Below are 18,295 nucleotides of genomic sequence, written 5' to 3'. Positions count from 1 at the left end.
AAGTAGCTGTGTGCTTGGACCCCAGGGAAATCTTCATGTAACCCCAGTACATGTAGAGTGTGAAGACCAGTGAGTTCTCTTCTCTAAAGTTCCTTTCCATCCCATCATCCAGTAATGCTGCTCAAAAGTTACAAATGTGGAACACAGAGCCAAGCTTCGATCCAGGTTTTATTAAAGAACTAGAGTGAGGGCGGTGAAGAGGGCAAAGCCAGCAAGGGCACGGAGTGGCTCTGCCCCTGTGAGCACACCGTCGGACAGGCAGTGCTGGCACTGATGCACTCCTGTCGCCTACAAGTTGACCAGCGTGAACCAGATGCTAAGGAAAAGACTTGTGTTCCTGAGTGATTTTTTTTTTTTTAAACTTTGTGACAGGAAACCAAATGGCTTTGTGTTCTCTGCTTAGATCGTCATGCTCAGGAATGACATTCACCGCTGCAGAGCATCAGGCATCTTTCTGCGCTTGGAGGGTGGAGGCTTGATCGCTGGCAACAACATATACCACAACGCGGAGGCTGGCGTAGACATCCGGAAAAAGTCCAACCCACTCATACTGGTACTTCTCTCTGTCTCATGCTCTTTCAGAGTGGTTCTTGCTTCTCAGAAACCTTTTCTGAGGACAGTTAAATAAATGTGGCCATCTTGAATTTATATTTTTCCTGTTTGCAAAGGGTTCCTGCCCTTTTCCCTGTAGTCTCCCTGTCATTAAGAAAGAGGCTGGAGAGACGGGGAAGTTTCACAGGATCCTCCCTCAGCCCTGGCATGCTCTGGTTGGCTTTGACTTTGGGAGGAATAAAAATAATGACGTCTGCCCTAAAAGACATGTGGATCAAAAATAAAACACCAAGTCAGTTCATTCTTTACTATAAAAAGGATATTTAGTTATGAAGATTCTTTGTTTTCATGGACATTGCGAGGCCATAGTGCCTTTGATTTTACACTGGTGTGAAAGCCACTTAAAATCCTAGACTATGAGACCAGCGACGTGAGAGACCAGCCCCCTTTCCACTCTGGCCTTTCTACCCAAGAGACAGATTTCCCAGAAATTGGGAAACATGAGGGACTTTTTATGGGCCTGGAAAAATAATATCCACCCTTATGTGTGGTGCTTATTATGAATGTATGCCTGATATTGTTCTAAGCACTTTGTATATGTACACACTTAATTATGATTTAATCCTTACACAACCCTGTGGTGTAGAATTATTATCCCCATTTTATAATAAGATGAAACATTAAGGCACGAAGAGGCTGAGGCTCTTGCCCCAAATCACACAACTAGTTACAGAGCTGCGATTTGAATCAGGGCATTCTAACTAAGGGTTGATGTTCTTAACCCATTTCATCTAGACTGCCCTTACAAATGCAGAGAAAAGGAAGTCCTAACACGCCTAGCCAGTGTCCTCTTCTAACCCCTTCCTCGCACTGTGTTTCTGCTATGTTTTTGGTGTTTGATGAAATTATTGCCACTGTGGCCAGTAGAATGAGTTTGCCTTCTCGGTGGCGGGCCAGTTTAGCAGGTGGAGGTGGGTAAGGGGCCGTTGCATATCAGTCTTGGCTTTGTGAAAGGGTGGGGATGGAAATGTCATTCCATACACCTCTCTCTCCAAGTTTTTCAACCCTGTGAGGGACTTCTGGTAGGCCGTTGTTGCCCTGGTAAATCAGCCAAATCTGTCGAGGAAATCTGGAAAGTGAGTAAGAATAGAAAAGCTCACAGCATGGAACACTTTAAAGCAAACTAGAACTTTGATGAAATTCTTTTGGAGGCGAAACAGCTAACTTCCTGGTTTAAGTATGGGATTGTATTTGGGCTGTACATTAATAATTAGTGAAGCAATTTTATTATAACCTATTATAATCTAAAATTTTTATCACTGTTCAAAAGCAACTAACTGACTGGGAAACAGAAACACTAGGTTCAGTTCTGGCTCTGGCACAAACATTATATGACCTTGGGCCTGTTTCCCCATCTGTACAAAGAGGTATTAGAATGAATGTCTCTAAGGTTCCTGGTAGTTCACACACCTATGACCTCATGCCCCATGGGACAGCTGAGCTTTCCAGAGCCATGCCTTTCCACCACCCTCCCCTGAATAAGAAGTCAGGACTAGACGCCAAATGGCTGTCACCTTTCTCTGGACGTGGCCCCCTTGGGACGACACTTGGCCAACATCTTATGTATTGGGGTGCTGCCCTTCCCGGAGAGGTGGGCTCCCCAGACCCCGGGTGGTGTGGCCTGGCTAGATGATTGTGTGTTTGGGGGATTCTGGAGACGCAGAAATTTCCAGTAGCATGTCTCGCTGGTGAGGAACAAGAGCCCTCAGCAGTGTCACCAGATCCACCATGGCCTTCGCTCTGGCAAGTAAGGGCCAGCATCACAACATGCCAAGAGGCAGGGCAGTGAAGGCTCCTGTCTTCGATTCTCCCTGATAGGTTTCCATGTGTGCACCTGCGCAGGAAGGGCAGGGCGGCAGCAGCGTCCATGCACGTCGTCGTGTATTAGGGATCCTACAGTGACGTTGCTTTCTCCACTGCATGCTTCCTGGACCTGCTGTGGGGCAGCAGGGGAACACTCGGCTTCTCGCCGGCATGACTGACCTGTCTTCTGTGGTGCCTCATGTTCACTTGCAGTGTAACCAGATCCACCATGGCCTTCGCTCCGGCATTGTCGTCCTTGGCAATGGGAAAGGCGTCATCCGGAGCAATCAAATCTTTTCAAATAAGGAAGCTGGCATTTATATCCTGTACCATGGAAATCCAGTCGTGAGGTATGCACTGCTGGACCCAGACTATCCTGCTCACCCACGGCCCCTTCTTTCCTCGCTCATCTCTGTTTTCCTACTCCCTGTCTGTCCTCCATTTGAAAACGTCCTTGTTTTACTAAAACAACTGTACAGACTCAAGCAAAGAAGTAACTTTACCCACAATCGCACCACAATAGCACAGTCGCTTTTGTGTTTCTGTGTTCTCTTCCAGTTAACTATGTAGCCGTTCTATCCATCAGACATTACTGAGCACTTCTAATAATAATAACAAAGGTAACCAAGAGGCAGACTCTGCTCCCTACGAGCTTACTCTAGTCTGGAGGACATACATGCCCAGAAATATCTCTAAGATAGAGATGGCACAGAGATTTCAACTCCGGTCAGCTGACAGTGGCTACCTGGGACACGGTGGTAAGATCCAGAGGCTACATCTGGCCTCAGTATGAAAGCATGCTGAGACCCATCAGTGGTGTAAGCTGTAGGTGGGAATGGCAGAGGCACTACTGGGACCAGGGATCTGCCCTCACAGCTATCATGTAGGGCAGACTGTGGTTTCAAGAGAGGGAGGGAACCGTTCTAGGGGAGTGTGGGGAGGCCTCATTTAGAAAGTTGCATTGGAGTTGGTCTTTGAAATATGGGTGGAACTTGCACTGTCATGGAAGTGGGGGTGGACGTTCTAGTAAAGGAACGACCTGAGCAAAGGCAGCAGAGCACAGTAGATTCGGGGTTAGCAAACAGCCCACTGTGGCTGGAGGAAAGGTCTGACACAGGTGTGACATTGGTGTAAAATATTGGGACTGTCCCAGCAAATCTTGGGTGCTGTAGTCATTACAACAGGACCTTTTCTACCCTGTGGTATTCCATCTCTGCAATGCAGCACAGCGGAAACGGACGACGGAAAGAAAGCCTTGGGCTCGATGAGGAAGGCTTTATGTAGAGCAAGCTGAGGAAGGTGGAGTTTATCTCATCTAGATAACAGGGAATTATTAAAGGCTTTGAGCCGAAGGCTCACACAGCTATGTCCGTGCTCTAGGAAAATACCTGGCATTGACCTGCAGTACACGTATTCTCTGCTGTTTTCTCCTGCATTATTCCATGTGCACTTTTCCACGGTGTTGCTTGGCCTTTATATTTATCACTTTGGAAAGTTTCAGAACATTCCACTGTTTTGATAGTACATAATTTTTGAACCAGTTCTATTACTGTTAGTCATTTATTTTTTTACTGTTAATAACTTACTAAAAAGTTAGTGCTCTTTCTCCATTTTTGCATTATTGCCTTAAAATAAGGGTATGTTTCTTTGCATGCATGTATTTAACACATACTTAAATGTTTACTCTACGTAAGGGGACAGTGATATAAGAAGTGTGTAAGAACAGTCTGCTCCATGGAGTTTACCATCTCATGCTGGAGATAGAAATACACACAAAGGGAAGGAAGACTCACCAAAACAAGCGCTCTCATAGGTCTTCATGCAGGTGCCAAAGGAGCCACGATTTCAGCTGAGCAAGTCAGGGACAGGCCCATGGGGAGCTCACATTTGAGTTGTGCTTGAAGAATAAATAAGATTTTCAAGGAAAAGGCATTCTGAGCCTAGGGGCAGTGAAATTCAGGGTATGACCTGGGAAAATGCTTTTAAAAAATGTCTGGGCCTGAGATGCCCTGGATAATTGTGTAGACGATCAGCCTACAAAGGCAGGTTGATGCTGGACCAGAGGACCTCAAATGCCAAGGGTGGCAGGTAGAATAATGACCCTCCAAACATACCCCTGACCTGATCCTTGGACCTATGGCTCTGTTACCTTACATGGGCAAAAGAGACTTTGAGGATGGGATTCAATGAGAGACTTAATCCTTCAATTGGGGTGGAGAGGTTATCCTGAATGATCCAGGTGGGCTCACTGTAATCATGAGGATCCTTAGAAGACGGGAGCAAGAGGATCAGAGTCAGAGAACAGGAAATGTGACAACAGAGGCAGGGGTCAGAGTTATGAGGCCACAGACCAAGAAATATGGGCGGCCTCTAGAAGCTGGAAAAGACAAAAATGGATTTCCCCTCTAGAGCCGCCAGAAGGAATGCAGGACTGCTGCCACCTTGATTTAGCCTTAAAAGACCTATTTTGGACTTTTGACCTCCTACACTAGAAGGTAATAAATTTGTGTTGTTTTAACCCACTAAGTTGGTGGTAATTTGTGATACGAAACATACACCAAGCGAGGGTGCTAGGGCATTGTTGAAGGGTTTTCTTTGTTTGTTTGTTTGTTTTTTGTTGTTGAAGGGTTTTGAGCAAGGAATATTATAATCAGATCAGTGTCTAGGGTTTTTAAAACACAGTCACTTTGAGAGAATAAGTTGTGCTTTTTTCCTTTATGTTTCTTTGTAATGGAAGGTAGGGATCCAGGGGAGGGTACAGAATGAATTTTGAGATCTCTGATGTGGCTTCGATGAGGCAAACCACAGCTTTCTTGTTTTTTGCCAGTGAGAGTTACATTGCCTATTGTGTTTCTCTTTTTGCTTTGGCTGCAAGGAAGCACAGGACTCAAACTAGCTCATCTGTAGTAAATATCCCACCCTTGGTTCTCGGAACAAAGATCTGTCCCCTTGTCCTAAATGTTTTCTGATACATATGTTATCTTTATTCTGCCCGCCCTATATACACACACATATATGTTTCTCCAAGTGGCCATGGGCCCTTTCTTGGGAGATGATATTTGTATTAAAAATAAACCAGTCATGCATTTGGTACTATGACACAGCTCTCAGAAATATGGATGAGGCAGGCCTGAGACCAGGGACTGACTGACTGTGAATTCTGGAAATCCACAGTAGCCATTAGCCTATTGAACTGTAACCACATCAAAGCAGACTCTTTAAATCTGTCTGAGGGGAAAATAGGGACTTTTTTTTATTGGTTTGAGGTGTACAAAACAATGGAATGGTTAGACATTTATCACTTATACCCCTCACAAAGTGATAATCCCCCTTCCCCTATCTATTACCCCTCTGATACTGCATACAGCCGTTACATTTCCACTGTCTCTATTCCTTATGCTGTACTCCACTTCTTGTGGGTGTATATATATATTTATATATAGAATTGTAGTCGGCATTCATTATTGTTCAGCTTCAGCTTCCGGTGTACAATGCAGTGATCAGGCATCTACACCGTCCCTGAAGTGGTCTCAAAATAGGGATGTTTTACCAGGTGATTTCACTTCTTCAACTCCAACATGTATAGCGCAGATGTACCTGACATCGGGCTTTCCCAGCACTAACATCATTTGCTGTTTTTTCCTAAGGAAGTAGAGCATTTGGACCTCACCCTGGAAGATGGGAAAACTTATCAGCCAACTCCTATTCAGTGATATTTTATGGGCTGCCAGGCTCTGAGGGCCAGATGAATATGGGGCCTACATCTCTCAGCAACCTGGTAGGAAGTAGGAGGCCGCCTCCTAAGAGAGGGGGCAGGTGCCCTTCCAGCAGGGAAGGAGATCCCAGCATTCCTGTTAGTACAGTTAGCAAACGTGTCCTCCAGGGATCCCCTAATTCTGCTAAGGTCTGGTTATGACTGGCTTTGTTTTTACAGGCAGGAAACCAAGCTGCAAAGACTGGAAAGGAATGCATGTCCTTTCACATGCTCAAGTGTCTGCTTTCGAGGAACCCATTTGTGAGGCTGTTACGTGGCCGTAAGGCCCGTGTGTGTGTCTCTGAGCAGGAGCATGCTTTCCTCCCTCTTCCATTTGTCACGAACCCAACCCACGAGGCTTCACATACACGTTGTCTGATGGTCTTGAAACCCCCCTTTCTAAAAATCTGGTTTTCTTATTTTAAAGCGTGACATTATTTTACGTTGTCATTTGGTGGGTGGGTGATTAACAGAAAATAAGGTAAAGAGTGGCTGTTGGACCAAAACAGAAGGTTTTGATACAGGCAGAGCGTCTGATTCAGGTGTTGGATACAGTGACTCCCACACAAGCTTAACTCCTTGGAATTCTGACACATCCAAGGCTTCACCTGAGACCCGTGCTCCACGATGACATCCATTTAAAATAGTTAGTGTTCAAGAGAGGCCACAGGACCTGGATGTCATTGTGCCTCTGTGGCATAGCTGTGGGTTTCGTTTTGGTCAGGGATAACTGCAGACTGCTGAATGCCTGGTTTCCAGGCCTTCAGGAAGCACTTTATGCTGTGGACTCGAGCCATCTGCGGAAGCCCACATAGGAAGGCAGTTCCTTGGGTGGGCATTGTCTATGATGCCTGACGTTGGTCTGGTCTCACCTCTTTGTCTCGTTCTCCTTCCACTTCAGCGGGAACCACATTTTCAAGGGCCGTGCAGCCGGCATAGCAGTGAACGAGAATGGCAAAGGCCTCATCACAGGTAGGGTAGCAACGCGGCAGCCTGTCTGCTGCCAGCCTGGCCTCCTGCTCTGAGCAGTGGCTAGCATTCGGGGATGCTGGCTTCCCACACTGGCCCTGCTAATCACAAGGACAGCCTGGCAGGGAGGGGGTGTCTGCTCTTTGCCAGGCCCAGTGCTCACGGGATCTCACTACCGTCAGGTTCATTACCCGGGAACATTCATGCCACACAACTGTCTGAATCCCTCCTGTTGGCTCTGGAAATCCATCCTCATTTCCCCTCTGCCTGGCCAACTCTTGTTCCTCCTTCGGGTCTCAACCTGAACCTGAGTGTCACGTCCTCAGGGAAGCCTGCCCTGCCCTGCCCTCCCCTTTATACATATAGACATTCACTGAACCCAGTAGGCCTGCTCTGTAGATTTTTCTTCATTTCTTAGTGATCTGTTTAATGTCAGTCTGCTTTGCTATAAGGCAGTAAATTCTATAAGGCAAGGATCAAGTGTACCTGGTACATCATGTAGCCTTACCACAGAGCATAGCCGTACCTGGGACATAAAAGGGATTTGGTAAATACTGGCCCAGTGAATCTAGCCTCCATTCATTCATCAGACATTTTTGTTGAGCACACGCTGCATGAAGGAGCCAGGGGTACAGCAGTGAACAAAGCAGACACCATCCCTGCTCTCAGGAGTTGACATTTTAGGAAGGGAAAACAAATAAATAAAAGCATACGTGTACAAACAAGAAAAGACCTATTTGAGGATGGTAAGTGCTTTGAGGATAATTAAAATAAGGTGATAGAGGGACTGTGTAGGTATTTAAGTGTCTGTGGTCAGAGCAGGCCTTTGTGAGAAGGTGACATGTAAGCCAGAACCTGAATGACGAGAAGGAACCTGACAAAAGAACTGGAATTCCTGCAGGGCCACCTGGGGACCAGATTTGGGATGCCTGAGGAGCAAGGAGATCATTAGCAGTGACTGGATTGTGGTCAGCAAGGGGTTTGAGGTGGGGTCACAGGGGCAGGACGGGGCCAGTCACACAGGGTCTCAGGAGCCATTGCACTCCAGTCCCAGGGGGCTGAGAGTCTGCCTTGCCTCAGTGCTGGGGACAGATGGTCCCAGGACTACCCTTCTGACTTGGGACTCCCGGAGAGGTGGAAGGGAGAGGAGAGGAAGGATGTGGTCAGTCAGGAGCTGAGGCGGAGAAGAATAGGCTCATGTCTCCCCAGGCTTGCTGGGGAGAGGCTGGATTCTGCCTTAGCCCCCCAGGACAGATGTCCTCTGCCTGGCCTGGCCCAGGGGCTTTAAAGCCAGTTCATTCTTTGTCATCAGTCCCCAAGGCCACTGGGTATGGTGGGTACTGGGGACATAGGAGAGCACAGACAGAAAACTTGTTCTTGGGAAAGCAGAGAGCAGACAAGTCTCTAAAACATCCAACACCAACCACAGTTCAGGGTGCTAATGACAGGGTAAGGTCTGGGCACCCTGGTCCGGGCTGTCCTTCCTCTTGGCTGCCAGCACTGGAGGTGGCCCTTGCGTCCTGACCCTCTTTTCTGCCTCTCTCCATAGAAAATGTCATCCGTGAGAATCAGTGGGGAGGCGTGGACATCCGCCGGGGCGGGCTCCCTGTGCTCAGGAGCAACCTCATCTGCTTCGGCTATTCAGACGGAGTGGTTGTGGGCGATGAAGGCAAAGGACTGATAGAAGGAAACACCATCTATGGTGAGGAGCATGTGCTGGGGAGGTGCCACCTCCAGCTGCGGGTCCTAGGAAAGTCACCACCTTTCCCTGGGCCTCAGAGACCTCACTGGAGAACAGCATCCATCTCAGGTCCCAGCCACACAGCCCCTCTCAGAACAAGCCTCTCGTAATTAGATTAACCCAGGGGGTCAGCCAAGCAGAGTGCTTTAGCACCATTTAAAACAGCAAAAGGCAAGAGTTGGGTCTTGTGTAAGGACAGGGATCCTTAAGCTCTGACATATGAGCAGCCAACTCTCTTTTCTTTTGATCCAGAGAACTGAAAATAAATAGGATAATCAGAGAAAGAAAACTGTCCTCACTCACTCTGCGACTTTGGGCAAAGCCTTAGTCTCTCTGGACTGTATATATATCTGATGATGATGATGATGATAGTAATAATAATAATAAATAACTAATAATAGCAGCTAACATGTATTCAGGCCCAATTCTGCTATGCCTGTTACATGCATTATCACATGTAATCCTTGTGAGGTATAGTTATTACGCCCATTTTAAAGATGGGGAAACTGAGGCAGAGAGGTTCCATAGCCTGCTGAAGTTCACACAGCTAGGAAGTGGTAGGGCTGCATCTCTGCAGGGAGGGGTTGGGCTGGATGAACTCTGGCCCCTTTGACACTGTCACCATGAGCTTCTGTGCTTCTGATCTGGTCGTGTGGCCTTGGCAGTTCTTAGAGCACTTTTACACCCTATGGGGTGATCCTAGTTGAGGGACATAGTCCCGATTGTTATTTTCCCTCTTGTATGAAGGAGAAGCCTGCAGCCAGAGCCATAAAGTCCAAGATCATTAGCAAATCAGGGACGTGGTCTCCCAGGCCACTGCCTCTTTCGCTTCCTTCCCCTCCTGGGGGACACTAGGGGCGACCTCACCCTTTGCTTGGTGTCAGTGACTAGCTCCTTTCATTGTCCCAGCTAATAAGGGCTGTGGTGTCTGGATGATGTCATCCAGCCTGCCCCATGTCACCAGCAACCACGTCAGCTACAATGGCCTGTATGGAGTGGCAATGTTTAGCCAGAAGGATGGCTCCGGTGAGTTCCCTGGAGGCCATGGGGCCCAGGAGAACTTCAGTGAGGATGGGGATGCCATCCTCTGGGAGACAGAGCTGGAGAAGGATGACGACCCCCTGCGCCGGCCCATCACCATAGCTCTTGTGGAGTCTAACAGTATTAACCACAATGGAGGTGAGTACCCCCTCCCTCTCAGCCCCTGCTCCAGAGCCTTACCGGCTCTCACTGCCCTCATTGCCTAAGAGCCCTTCATGGACTCACCATTCCAGCCTCATTGGCCACTTCCTTCAGCCTCTTACCTGATACCCCAGTCCCCTGGATTTCACATTCCCTGAACTTGCATCCATTCTTTCCTGTCCTCCAACCCCCGACTCTGCACATGCTGTTTTCCTTGTGTGAAATTCCCTGTCTCCCATCCACACATCTCAAATACCTTGCACCGCAAAGCCCACCGCAAAAGTACCCTCCATCCTTTCCTTTGAACCATGCCCTCCCCCCATCCCCAGTGGCACTTGTTAGGGGGCCTGGGACTGCATTTGTTTCTGTGGCTATTTCATCATCTCTGACAGGCTGTGAACCTGAGCCAAAGAACTGAATCCCAGCCCTGTCAGTGGCCCCTGCCCCTGCAGTGCCAAATCCACACCTGGCATACACATTTCTAATATATCCTGAGACACATTTTTCACATTTTAACATCTCTGATGAGATATGTCTTGCAGTTGATGGCATGTCATGGTTTAATTGGTAGTGATTTTTCTCAGATATGCAGAAAATAAGAGTGTTTTAAATCCATGTTATCTAACACTTGACAAAAAATAATAGGTATTCAATGCTTATTGAACTGGAAGAAAAAAACACCACTGTGGAGTTCATCTAACTCCAACTCTGGGGCTCCTACACTTGGCTGGTATCGGAATCACTGTGGAGGAATGATGGAGGAAGGCTTGTTAAAAAGGGGTTACCAGGCCCCCGGAAGCTCTTTCCTCGGGAGTGGCAGAGGGCAGGGAGGTGTGTAGCCAGCAGCCCCAGGCCACTCACCGGAAAATGAGTTCTGTCCCCTCCCAGCTAAGGGTTTCCTCCAGGGGGCAGATAAAGCTGCAAAAATTCACAAATACTTGATTTATATTTGCTGTTCTCAACCAAGCAGGAGAAGCAACAGGCAGGTGCCAGCAAGAGGTTCAAGCTCACAGGCTCATGGCTCAAACTCCTTCCACATGCTGTGTGTCGCCTTCCTCCCCACACTCTCCTCCTGTGTTGCCCTGGTGCCGCTTGCTCTAGGGGCTGCGGATGTCACAACTGGGGAGTCCTCCTCCTCCTAACCCCTGGTCCGCCTGCCTTGCTGTCTCTTCCTGACCAAGTTGTACAGCTCTGAGCCTGCTGATGTTTTTTGCTTTTTGTCTACAAACATAGTGTCTCTAAGCATCCACAAACACAAACACCATTTTCTTCCCCAAATTTCTAACACATTCTAGACATGTATTAGGTAGCTTAATACATTTTTCTACTAAAAAATGATAGAATTCCCTTTACGAAGAAAATTTCTCCAAATAGTAGGGAGGCAGATTCCAGCTTATTATGGGAAGGAAAACAAAACAACTTTCCCTCAGGTATAAAACCCGATATTATATTATATATTATATTATACCTCGTCTTACATAAGACCCAGAATTATATATTATATTGTATTGTATTTTATTGTATTAATTGTATTAATTATATTGATTATATTACCCTGTCTTATAGTAAAATAAGACCGGGTCTTATATTAATTTTTGCTCCAAAAGACGCATTAGAGCTGATTGTCCGGCTAGGTCTTATTTTCGGGGAAACACGGTAGCAGTAGGACGATAATGTTGTCGGAGACATTCACGCACAGGATGAGAGCCCAGGCCAGATGAGCATCTGAGCCTAAGGAATCTTCTGGCATCACATTTCCCTGGCTGTATTTAATGAGGACTTAGTTCAGAAGGAGCAGAGTTTCCTTGGTGTTCCCGGTTTCCCCTTGCTCTGTGTCAGCCAGCTGTAACTCCCAAGGGCTGGTTCTCAGTGTGGCGACCCCTTCTCCCCTGGGTCTCTCTTGGGGGGCACAGTATTAGGAAAGCTTTCCTGACGGGTGTTGTCGGGGCTGAGCCTGGGCCCACCCTGTGCTTCCTCTACTCCCCACCCCCCACCCGCAGCCTCAGGACTCTACGTGCAGAGCAGCGAGGCACTGCACATCATCACCAACGTGATCCACGCCAACGGGGACAGGGGCATCACTGTGGCCCAGAGCAGCCAGCTCACCCGGGTGGCTAACAACAGCATCTCCTGCAACCGGCAGAGTGGGGTCAAGGTGGAAGCCCAGTGCAAAGTGGAGCTCCGGGGCAACGGTATCTATGACAACAGAGGCCATGGCGTCATCACCAAGGGAGACAGCACCATCGTCATGGAAAACGACATCATTGGCAACCGGGGCAGTGGGCTGCAGCTGCTGCCCAGGTCTGACACTAAGGTGTGTGTGTGTGTGTGTGTGTGTGTGTGTGCGCGTGCGCGCCATGTGGTGCCAACCCAGGGCACAGCCCTGGCAGAGCCCTCATGCCCCATCTGCTGAGAAGCACAAAGCACTTAAGCACCCATCACTGGAAGGGACATCATTCCTCCTTCCAAAACTCAGCCTGGGAGATGAAGGTGGGACTTCACGTAGGAGGAGATACATGAATTGGACTCTGAAGAATAAAAAAGAGTTACCGACAGGAAACCAGGGTGGGGGTTCCACCTGGGGTATCTTTGTGGTTTCCAGGTCAAGGTCAGGGCTATTTCAGCTCTCTTCCCCTAACAGAATAATCTCACACAGGACCTGGTATGCAGTAGGTGCTTAATGAGAAGGCTTGCCTTGGGCCTTGACACACACTAGTCCCTGTATTTCCAGGCTATCCTTCTTCTGCTACCTCAGTCCTACAGCTTGGCTATCACTTTCTTCAGGAAGCCCTCCCTGACTCCCCTAACTGGTGGAGGTGCCCATTTCTGGACTTCTAAGGTGCTATGCCCATCCCTACCTCACAGAACACTTCCTACAGTGCTTGGTGTCTATTCCTCTGCCGGTTTGTCTCCTCCGTGGAATAGTGAGCTCTGAGCTCCCTTTTATGCAAAGCACTGTGCTGGGTGCTAAGATTTCAGTGTTGAGCCAAACTGACAGTCCCTGCTCTTGTGAAATTATGATCCCAAGGCCTCTTCAGCTCTGAAGCTTCATGAGCAGCGATTTAGGCAAATAGTACAGAATTATTTGGCTCTGTGTCTGAGCACTAGGAGCAGAGGAATGGGCGAGGGGGGCATGCTGTTGCCTCGGTTGGGTGGCAGCGACCCTCGCTTCTGACACCACCTCCCCTTTCTGCCAGGCCTTTGCACATTGTTTCTTCTTCCTGGAATAGCCCTCCCCTGCTCTCCACCTGATAAACTCCTACAGCTTACCCATCACCTCCTCCAGGAAGCCTCCGCTGGTTCCCCAAAGCTGGTCTCAATATCCCTTCCCTGAGCTTCCATGGCTCATGGCTGACCTACTTCGCATGTTCTTACCCCTGTTTTATAACGGGTGATTCCCTTACCTGGAGTCCCTGCGGTGTGACAAGCTCTGGCTGCCTCTCCCAGGTAATAAAGAACCGGATCCATTCATTCCGTGCCTACGGCATTGCAGTGCGTGGCCGCACCAAGGCTCTGGTGCAGGAGAATATCATCTTCCAGGGCAAGACCAACAAGACCATCTTTCAGCAGGTCTCAAACAACCGAGAATGCATCATGAAAAACAACAAGTTCCTGGTCTTCAAGAAAAAGTAAGTGTCTGGGGTTCCCTGAACCAATCTTACAGAACTACAATGAGGTCACTGGGGAAGCCAGGGCCGGGGATTGCGGCCACCCTTGCTCCCTACGGTCCTGCCAGCTTTCAGCTCTAATCAGATAAAGGCCTGTGCTTGGGCTTCGTGTCAGGCCTGGGGGGAGGATCTGCGCCTGACTCCCTGGGAGGAAACAAGCTTTAAGAATCGGGTATGTGGTTTCAAATCTCAGCTTTGCCATTTACTGGCTGTGTGACCTAGGGCAAGTTACTCAACATCTCTGAGCCTTAGTGAAATCCACTTAATAATTTCTGCTCTGTAGTACCAATTTAAAATAAGATCACGTGACCTAGCAGAACATCTGAGATCACAAAAATGTTACTTGCTGCTGCCACTATTGTCACTGTTTTTAGTATTTCTGCCTCAGTGTACCACAATCGCTTCACACTCATCTTCCCTGAACCTCTTTGTCTTTCCATTCCCCATTTCAATGACATCAACATCCACTGTATTCTCCCTAACACCGTACGTGAGTCAGTTACCAAGTCCTCTTCATTCTGCTTCTAAAATGTTCTTGTGTCTGGCACCTCTTTTCCCCAAGTGCCACCACCCTCGTTCAGGTCTCAGCACCCATCCCCCTGACCTATGGCCCCTATTGCCAGTACAGTTGTTCAGTGGTTAATGGATGGACTCTGTTCTGATTGGTTGGTGCTTTGCTGTACTGGTTATAAAAATATTACTGTTATTGTTGATATGACCCCTGCACTGTTAATGCCCGTCCTGTTGCAGCCGCCGCCTGCCTGGTCTCCGTGCCCTCACCCCAGCACCCCCCACTTCTGCCAGGCAGGCTGTGCTCTGCATCCTTCTAGATTAACTTTTCTAAGTCAGCTGTAGTCATGGCACATCTACGGTCAAAAACCTTTGATGGATCCCGTTTCTATAGTAGTGACTTCTTTATTATATACATATACCCTCAGTAAAAATATTTTTGAGGAAACCCCCATATATATATTTATATGTACATAACAAAGTGTAAAATGAAAAATAAATAGAAATTCTAACATTTTCCCATGTCCCCGCAGATCACATTGTGGACTCCCTGGGGTCCTCTTCCTCCTCCCCCTTTGGAGACTCCAGACCTGTGGGCCTGGCATTGCCTGCCATGCACTGCCAGGCCCTGACTTTCCTTTCCAGCCCTCTTTTCATCACTCCTATGCAGGTGCTCTCTCTGCTGCCAAACTCAAGTGCTTGGATTTCTTTGAACATACATCCAGGCATTTTTACTCATCCCGCGGTAGCCAGCGTCTCACTCTCCACACCTTTTACAGTCCTACTCACTGTAATATCAGCGTAAAAATACATAGAAGACTTTGTTGCTGGCTTAAGCAATTTAGGATTTGGTGTGTGTTAAGAGGCAGTTCCTTATAACTCAAATGATAGAAAGCCCTGAGCAAAGCTTCATGATCATTCCATTTTCCCCAGTCCTTTATAATCTCTACTAGAGCTCGAGGGACTGGAAGCCCACCAACTTCGGTCATCTATAGATTTGCATTTTCCAGAATGCCGTGTAAAAGAAATCATACAGTATGTAGTCTTCTGAGTCTGACTTCTTTTATTTAGCCTAATGCACTGAGCTTCGCCTATGGTGTCATCTGTCATTCCTTGTGTTGCTGAGCGGGGTTCCATTTGTATGGCTGTACCACTCAGTTTCTCTGTTCATCAGCTGAAGGGTATTTAGTTTCTAGTTTTGGGTGATTATGAATAAAGCTATAAACATTCATGGTCACAGGGCCGGGGTAAAGAAAAGGAAAATGAAAAGAAAAAAGAAAGCCACTGGTCTTATCCAGATCCTTATAAAGATGGGGAAATTGAGGCTTCTAGCAGAGGGAACTTGTCCAAGGTTACATGTAGAATTGAAGGCATAGCTGGAACTAGAAAGCAAGACTTTTGCCCCTTAGCTTCACATATCCCACTTCCTTGGGCTATCACTAACTTGGGAAACAAAACCTACACCCAGATTTAAATACCTGGATCCAATGAGCTGGAGCCAAAGGTAAGACTGTGCAGGGCATTCGGCAAACGCTCTAGACTCAAGTCCACTATTAACTTGCATCTCCAGGTCTGACACATGGCGCCTGGTGAACCCACCCGCACGCCCTCACCTTGAAAACTCCATCCGAGGCCCCTCTGTAGCCCACAGTGGGCAGAAGGCGACAGCCATGGCAACCAGGATCACAGCCCGAGTGGAAGGTGGGTACCACAGCAATCACAGCATCTTCTGCACCATCCTGTAAGGATGAGGAGCTAGAGTGTGGGAACTGGAGCACTGTCCAAAGACTGGGAGCAGCAACCACGGATCCCGTCGCAGACTCGGTCCTGACAGGGCTTAGCCACGCTAGGAGGTGAGGCCTTCGGGAAGGAAGCAGCAGCGCCTGAGAAGGCTCGGGTCCTCCTCACCTCGCCCCTGAAAAAGCAGGCTCCTAGGCCTCCTGGGGACTAAGAACAAGGTACCTCCAAAACCTTCAGCTCCCCAGCTCTCCAGTAGGAAGGAACTTGGAAATGTTTTTCAGGGAGAAAAGGGAACAGAAATCGGTGGATTTCCAGTCACTCAAGCTTTTGTAGAGATTATGAAGAGTTGGGGAAAACGGACACTGAAGCGTTGGTCAGGGTTTTCTGTGTGAGTTACAGGGAGCTGTGTTTTATACACCAGATCCAAGCTCTTCTCAGGGAGATTTATTCCTGAAAGAGGGAAGTGATTCTAGTGAGGTGGAGAGACACAGCTGCCCCAGAATTTCTCCCTTTCCTAGACCTCTGCCTGGATCTCTCCAGGGGCACCGCCACACCCTCCCAGCTGCCTACAGAGGCTGGAGAAGTGGTTTGGTTTCCTTAAGGACATAGTCCTCGTAGACTTAGACCTAGACCTGTGAGGGAGGAAGGGGCTTGGGATAGGGAGCCCCTCTTTACAGGCTGCCCCAAGAATGACAAGGGACATGCCCAAAACAGGAGTGGAGTGTAGAGCTTTCCTTCAAGTGGCCCAGGTGCCAAGCTGGGCAGTGCAGGGGCACATATGACTCCGCTCTACCCTCAAGAAGCTCACACACGCAGGAGGACGTTAGCTTGGTGGATTCAAATCCCACAAGCACACTCACACCTGCTGCCCCCCTGGGCATGACTGGTGGACATGAGGGTGCCTAGGGCCCCTCCCCTGTGGCCACGCTCTCATGGATAACCGCCTGCCTTTACTGACCCTCATGGCTTCCACTCAGTGCCTTGGCTCTGCTCTCCCCTCTTCCTGGCATGCGCTTCTCTCCATCTGCACATGTCCAGGGCCTCCCCATTCTTCTAGGGGTAGCTCACACACTGCCGTCTTCAGTGCTCTCCCACAAGCCGCCCCTGCCCTTTCTCTGCCCCCTCAGGTACTGAGCACTCTCTGCCTCGGAGTTATCCAGGCTCTTGCCTGTGCCACTCACCTGCCTAGGGCAGGTCTGGGTCCCCAAGACCCAGCCCAGGCCTAGGGTAGGGTCAGTAGCCTGAGTGAGAAGAAGGCCAGTTCCCAAAGGGCTTTACTGAACTGTACCGTGTGTCACAGTCCCAGAGCCAGCTGGGCTCAAACCCTGCTGGAGGGAGGGGCTGGATGTAGGACCTGTTTAGCCTGAACCATCCCCCTCCCACTCGGCCTTTCCTGCTGGGCCTCCACCAGCCTGTGGGGGTTGCTGTCTGCACCTTACCAATGGCTTCCCATGCTGGTCCTGCCAGGCCCTCGGTGCTGCTCTCCCAGGTCAGGTGGGAGGGAGGGGGCTAGAGGGAGCCAGGAGCACTGGCCTCTCTTGGAGGACTGGCACAAGAGTGCTGGCCCCTCCTGTCCCCACACTGTCCTTTGCACTTCTCTGGTGGCCCCAATGTGAGTCGCTGTATAAAATGCTGCCTTCATTCTTTTGTAAGCAATGACTTTTGTGAACCAAGTGCTTATAAAAATCTCAGCAACTAAAATAAAGTTCTATATTTTAAAAGAGGCACTTTGGGGAGGGGGCTTTCCTTGGTCTGCGTATATGCTGGAATTCCTGGGCGGCTGGATGCAGGCCCTGCACTGCTCACCATCCTGAGGTACCATGGCAGGACACAGAATCCCAGGACCATCATGTCCATTCCGCTTGTTCCCTCCACAATTCCAGGTTCCAAGGTCTGTGTCCTCGTGTGATAGGCCCTGGCCTTTGTGAAGATCAACAGACATAATCCCTGTGGGGAGACCTGACAGTCTGCAAAGGGTTTCAGATCCATTATCGCATTTTCCCCAACTTCAGTTACTTGGCTTCTTAAGTTTTTTGCTATATCCATGTCACCTGAGGAGAAAGTTACTACTTAATATTCTTTAAATCCTCTTTTAAAAAAAAATTAATAAACTATTCTTTAGAAGAGTTTTAGAATTACAGAAAAAATGAGCAGATAGGTAGTACAGAGTTTCCACATTACTCTCCCCACCCCTAACGTCTTACATAGTGTGGTACATTTGTGGATATTAATGAACCAATATTGATACATCATTGGTAACTAAAGTCCACGGTTTATTCAGATTTCCTTAGTTGTTACCTAATGTCCTTTTTTCAT

At 48.5% G+C, this 18,295-nt stretch overlaps 1 protein-coding gene across 6 annotated transcripts in view; it reads left to right on the top strand.

Annotated features, from left to right (window-relative positions):
* The window catches only part of FBXO10 (F-box protein 10), a 43,156-nt gene that overhangs the window by 22,811 nt on the left and 2,050 nt on the right, over nt 1-18,295 (top strand). For 2 of the 6 annotated variants that reach the window (XM_081067404.1, XM_081067403.1), the window contains exons 4-11: nt 404-553; nt 2,629-2,765; nt 7,071-7,141; nt 8,688-8,840; nt 9,789-10,058; nt 12,062-12,375; nt 13,509-13,690; nt 15,810-15,940. In XM_081067404.1, the coding sequence (XP_080923530.1) occupies nt 404-553; nt 2,629-2,765; nt 7,071-7,141; nt 8,688-8,840; nt 9,789-10,058; nt 12,062-12,375; nt 13,509-13,690; nt 15,810-15,940 (1,408 nt within the window). Of the gene's footprint in view, nt 1-403; nt 554-2,628; nt 2,766-7,070; nt 7,142-8,687; nt 8,841-9,788; nt 10,059-12,061; nt 12,376-13,508; nt 13,691-15,809; nt 17,706-18,295 lie in introns of those variants that run through there. The other 4 variants (XM_081067407.1, XM_081067402.1, XM_081067405.1 and 1 more) reach the window with 3 other exon arrangements.

Source organism: Rhinolophus hipposideros (genome assembly GCF_964194185.1).
Source record: "Rhinolophus hipposideros genome assembly, chromosome: 11".
NCBI classification, from domain to species: domain Eukaryota; kingdom Metazoa; phylum Chordata; class Mammalia; order Chiroptera; family Rhinolophidae; genus Rhinolophus; species Rhinolophus hipposideros.
Note: the sequence above shows the minus strand (reverse complement) of the source record. Positions and strands in the feature narration are given on the sequence as shown.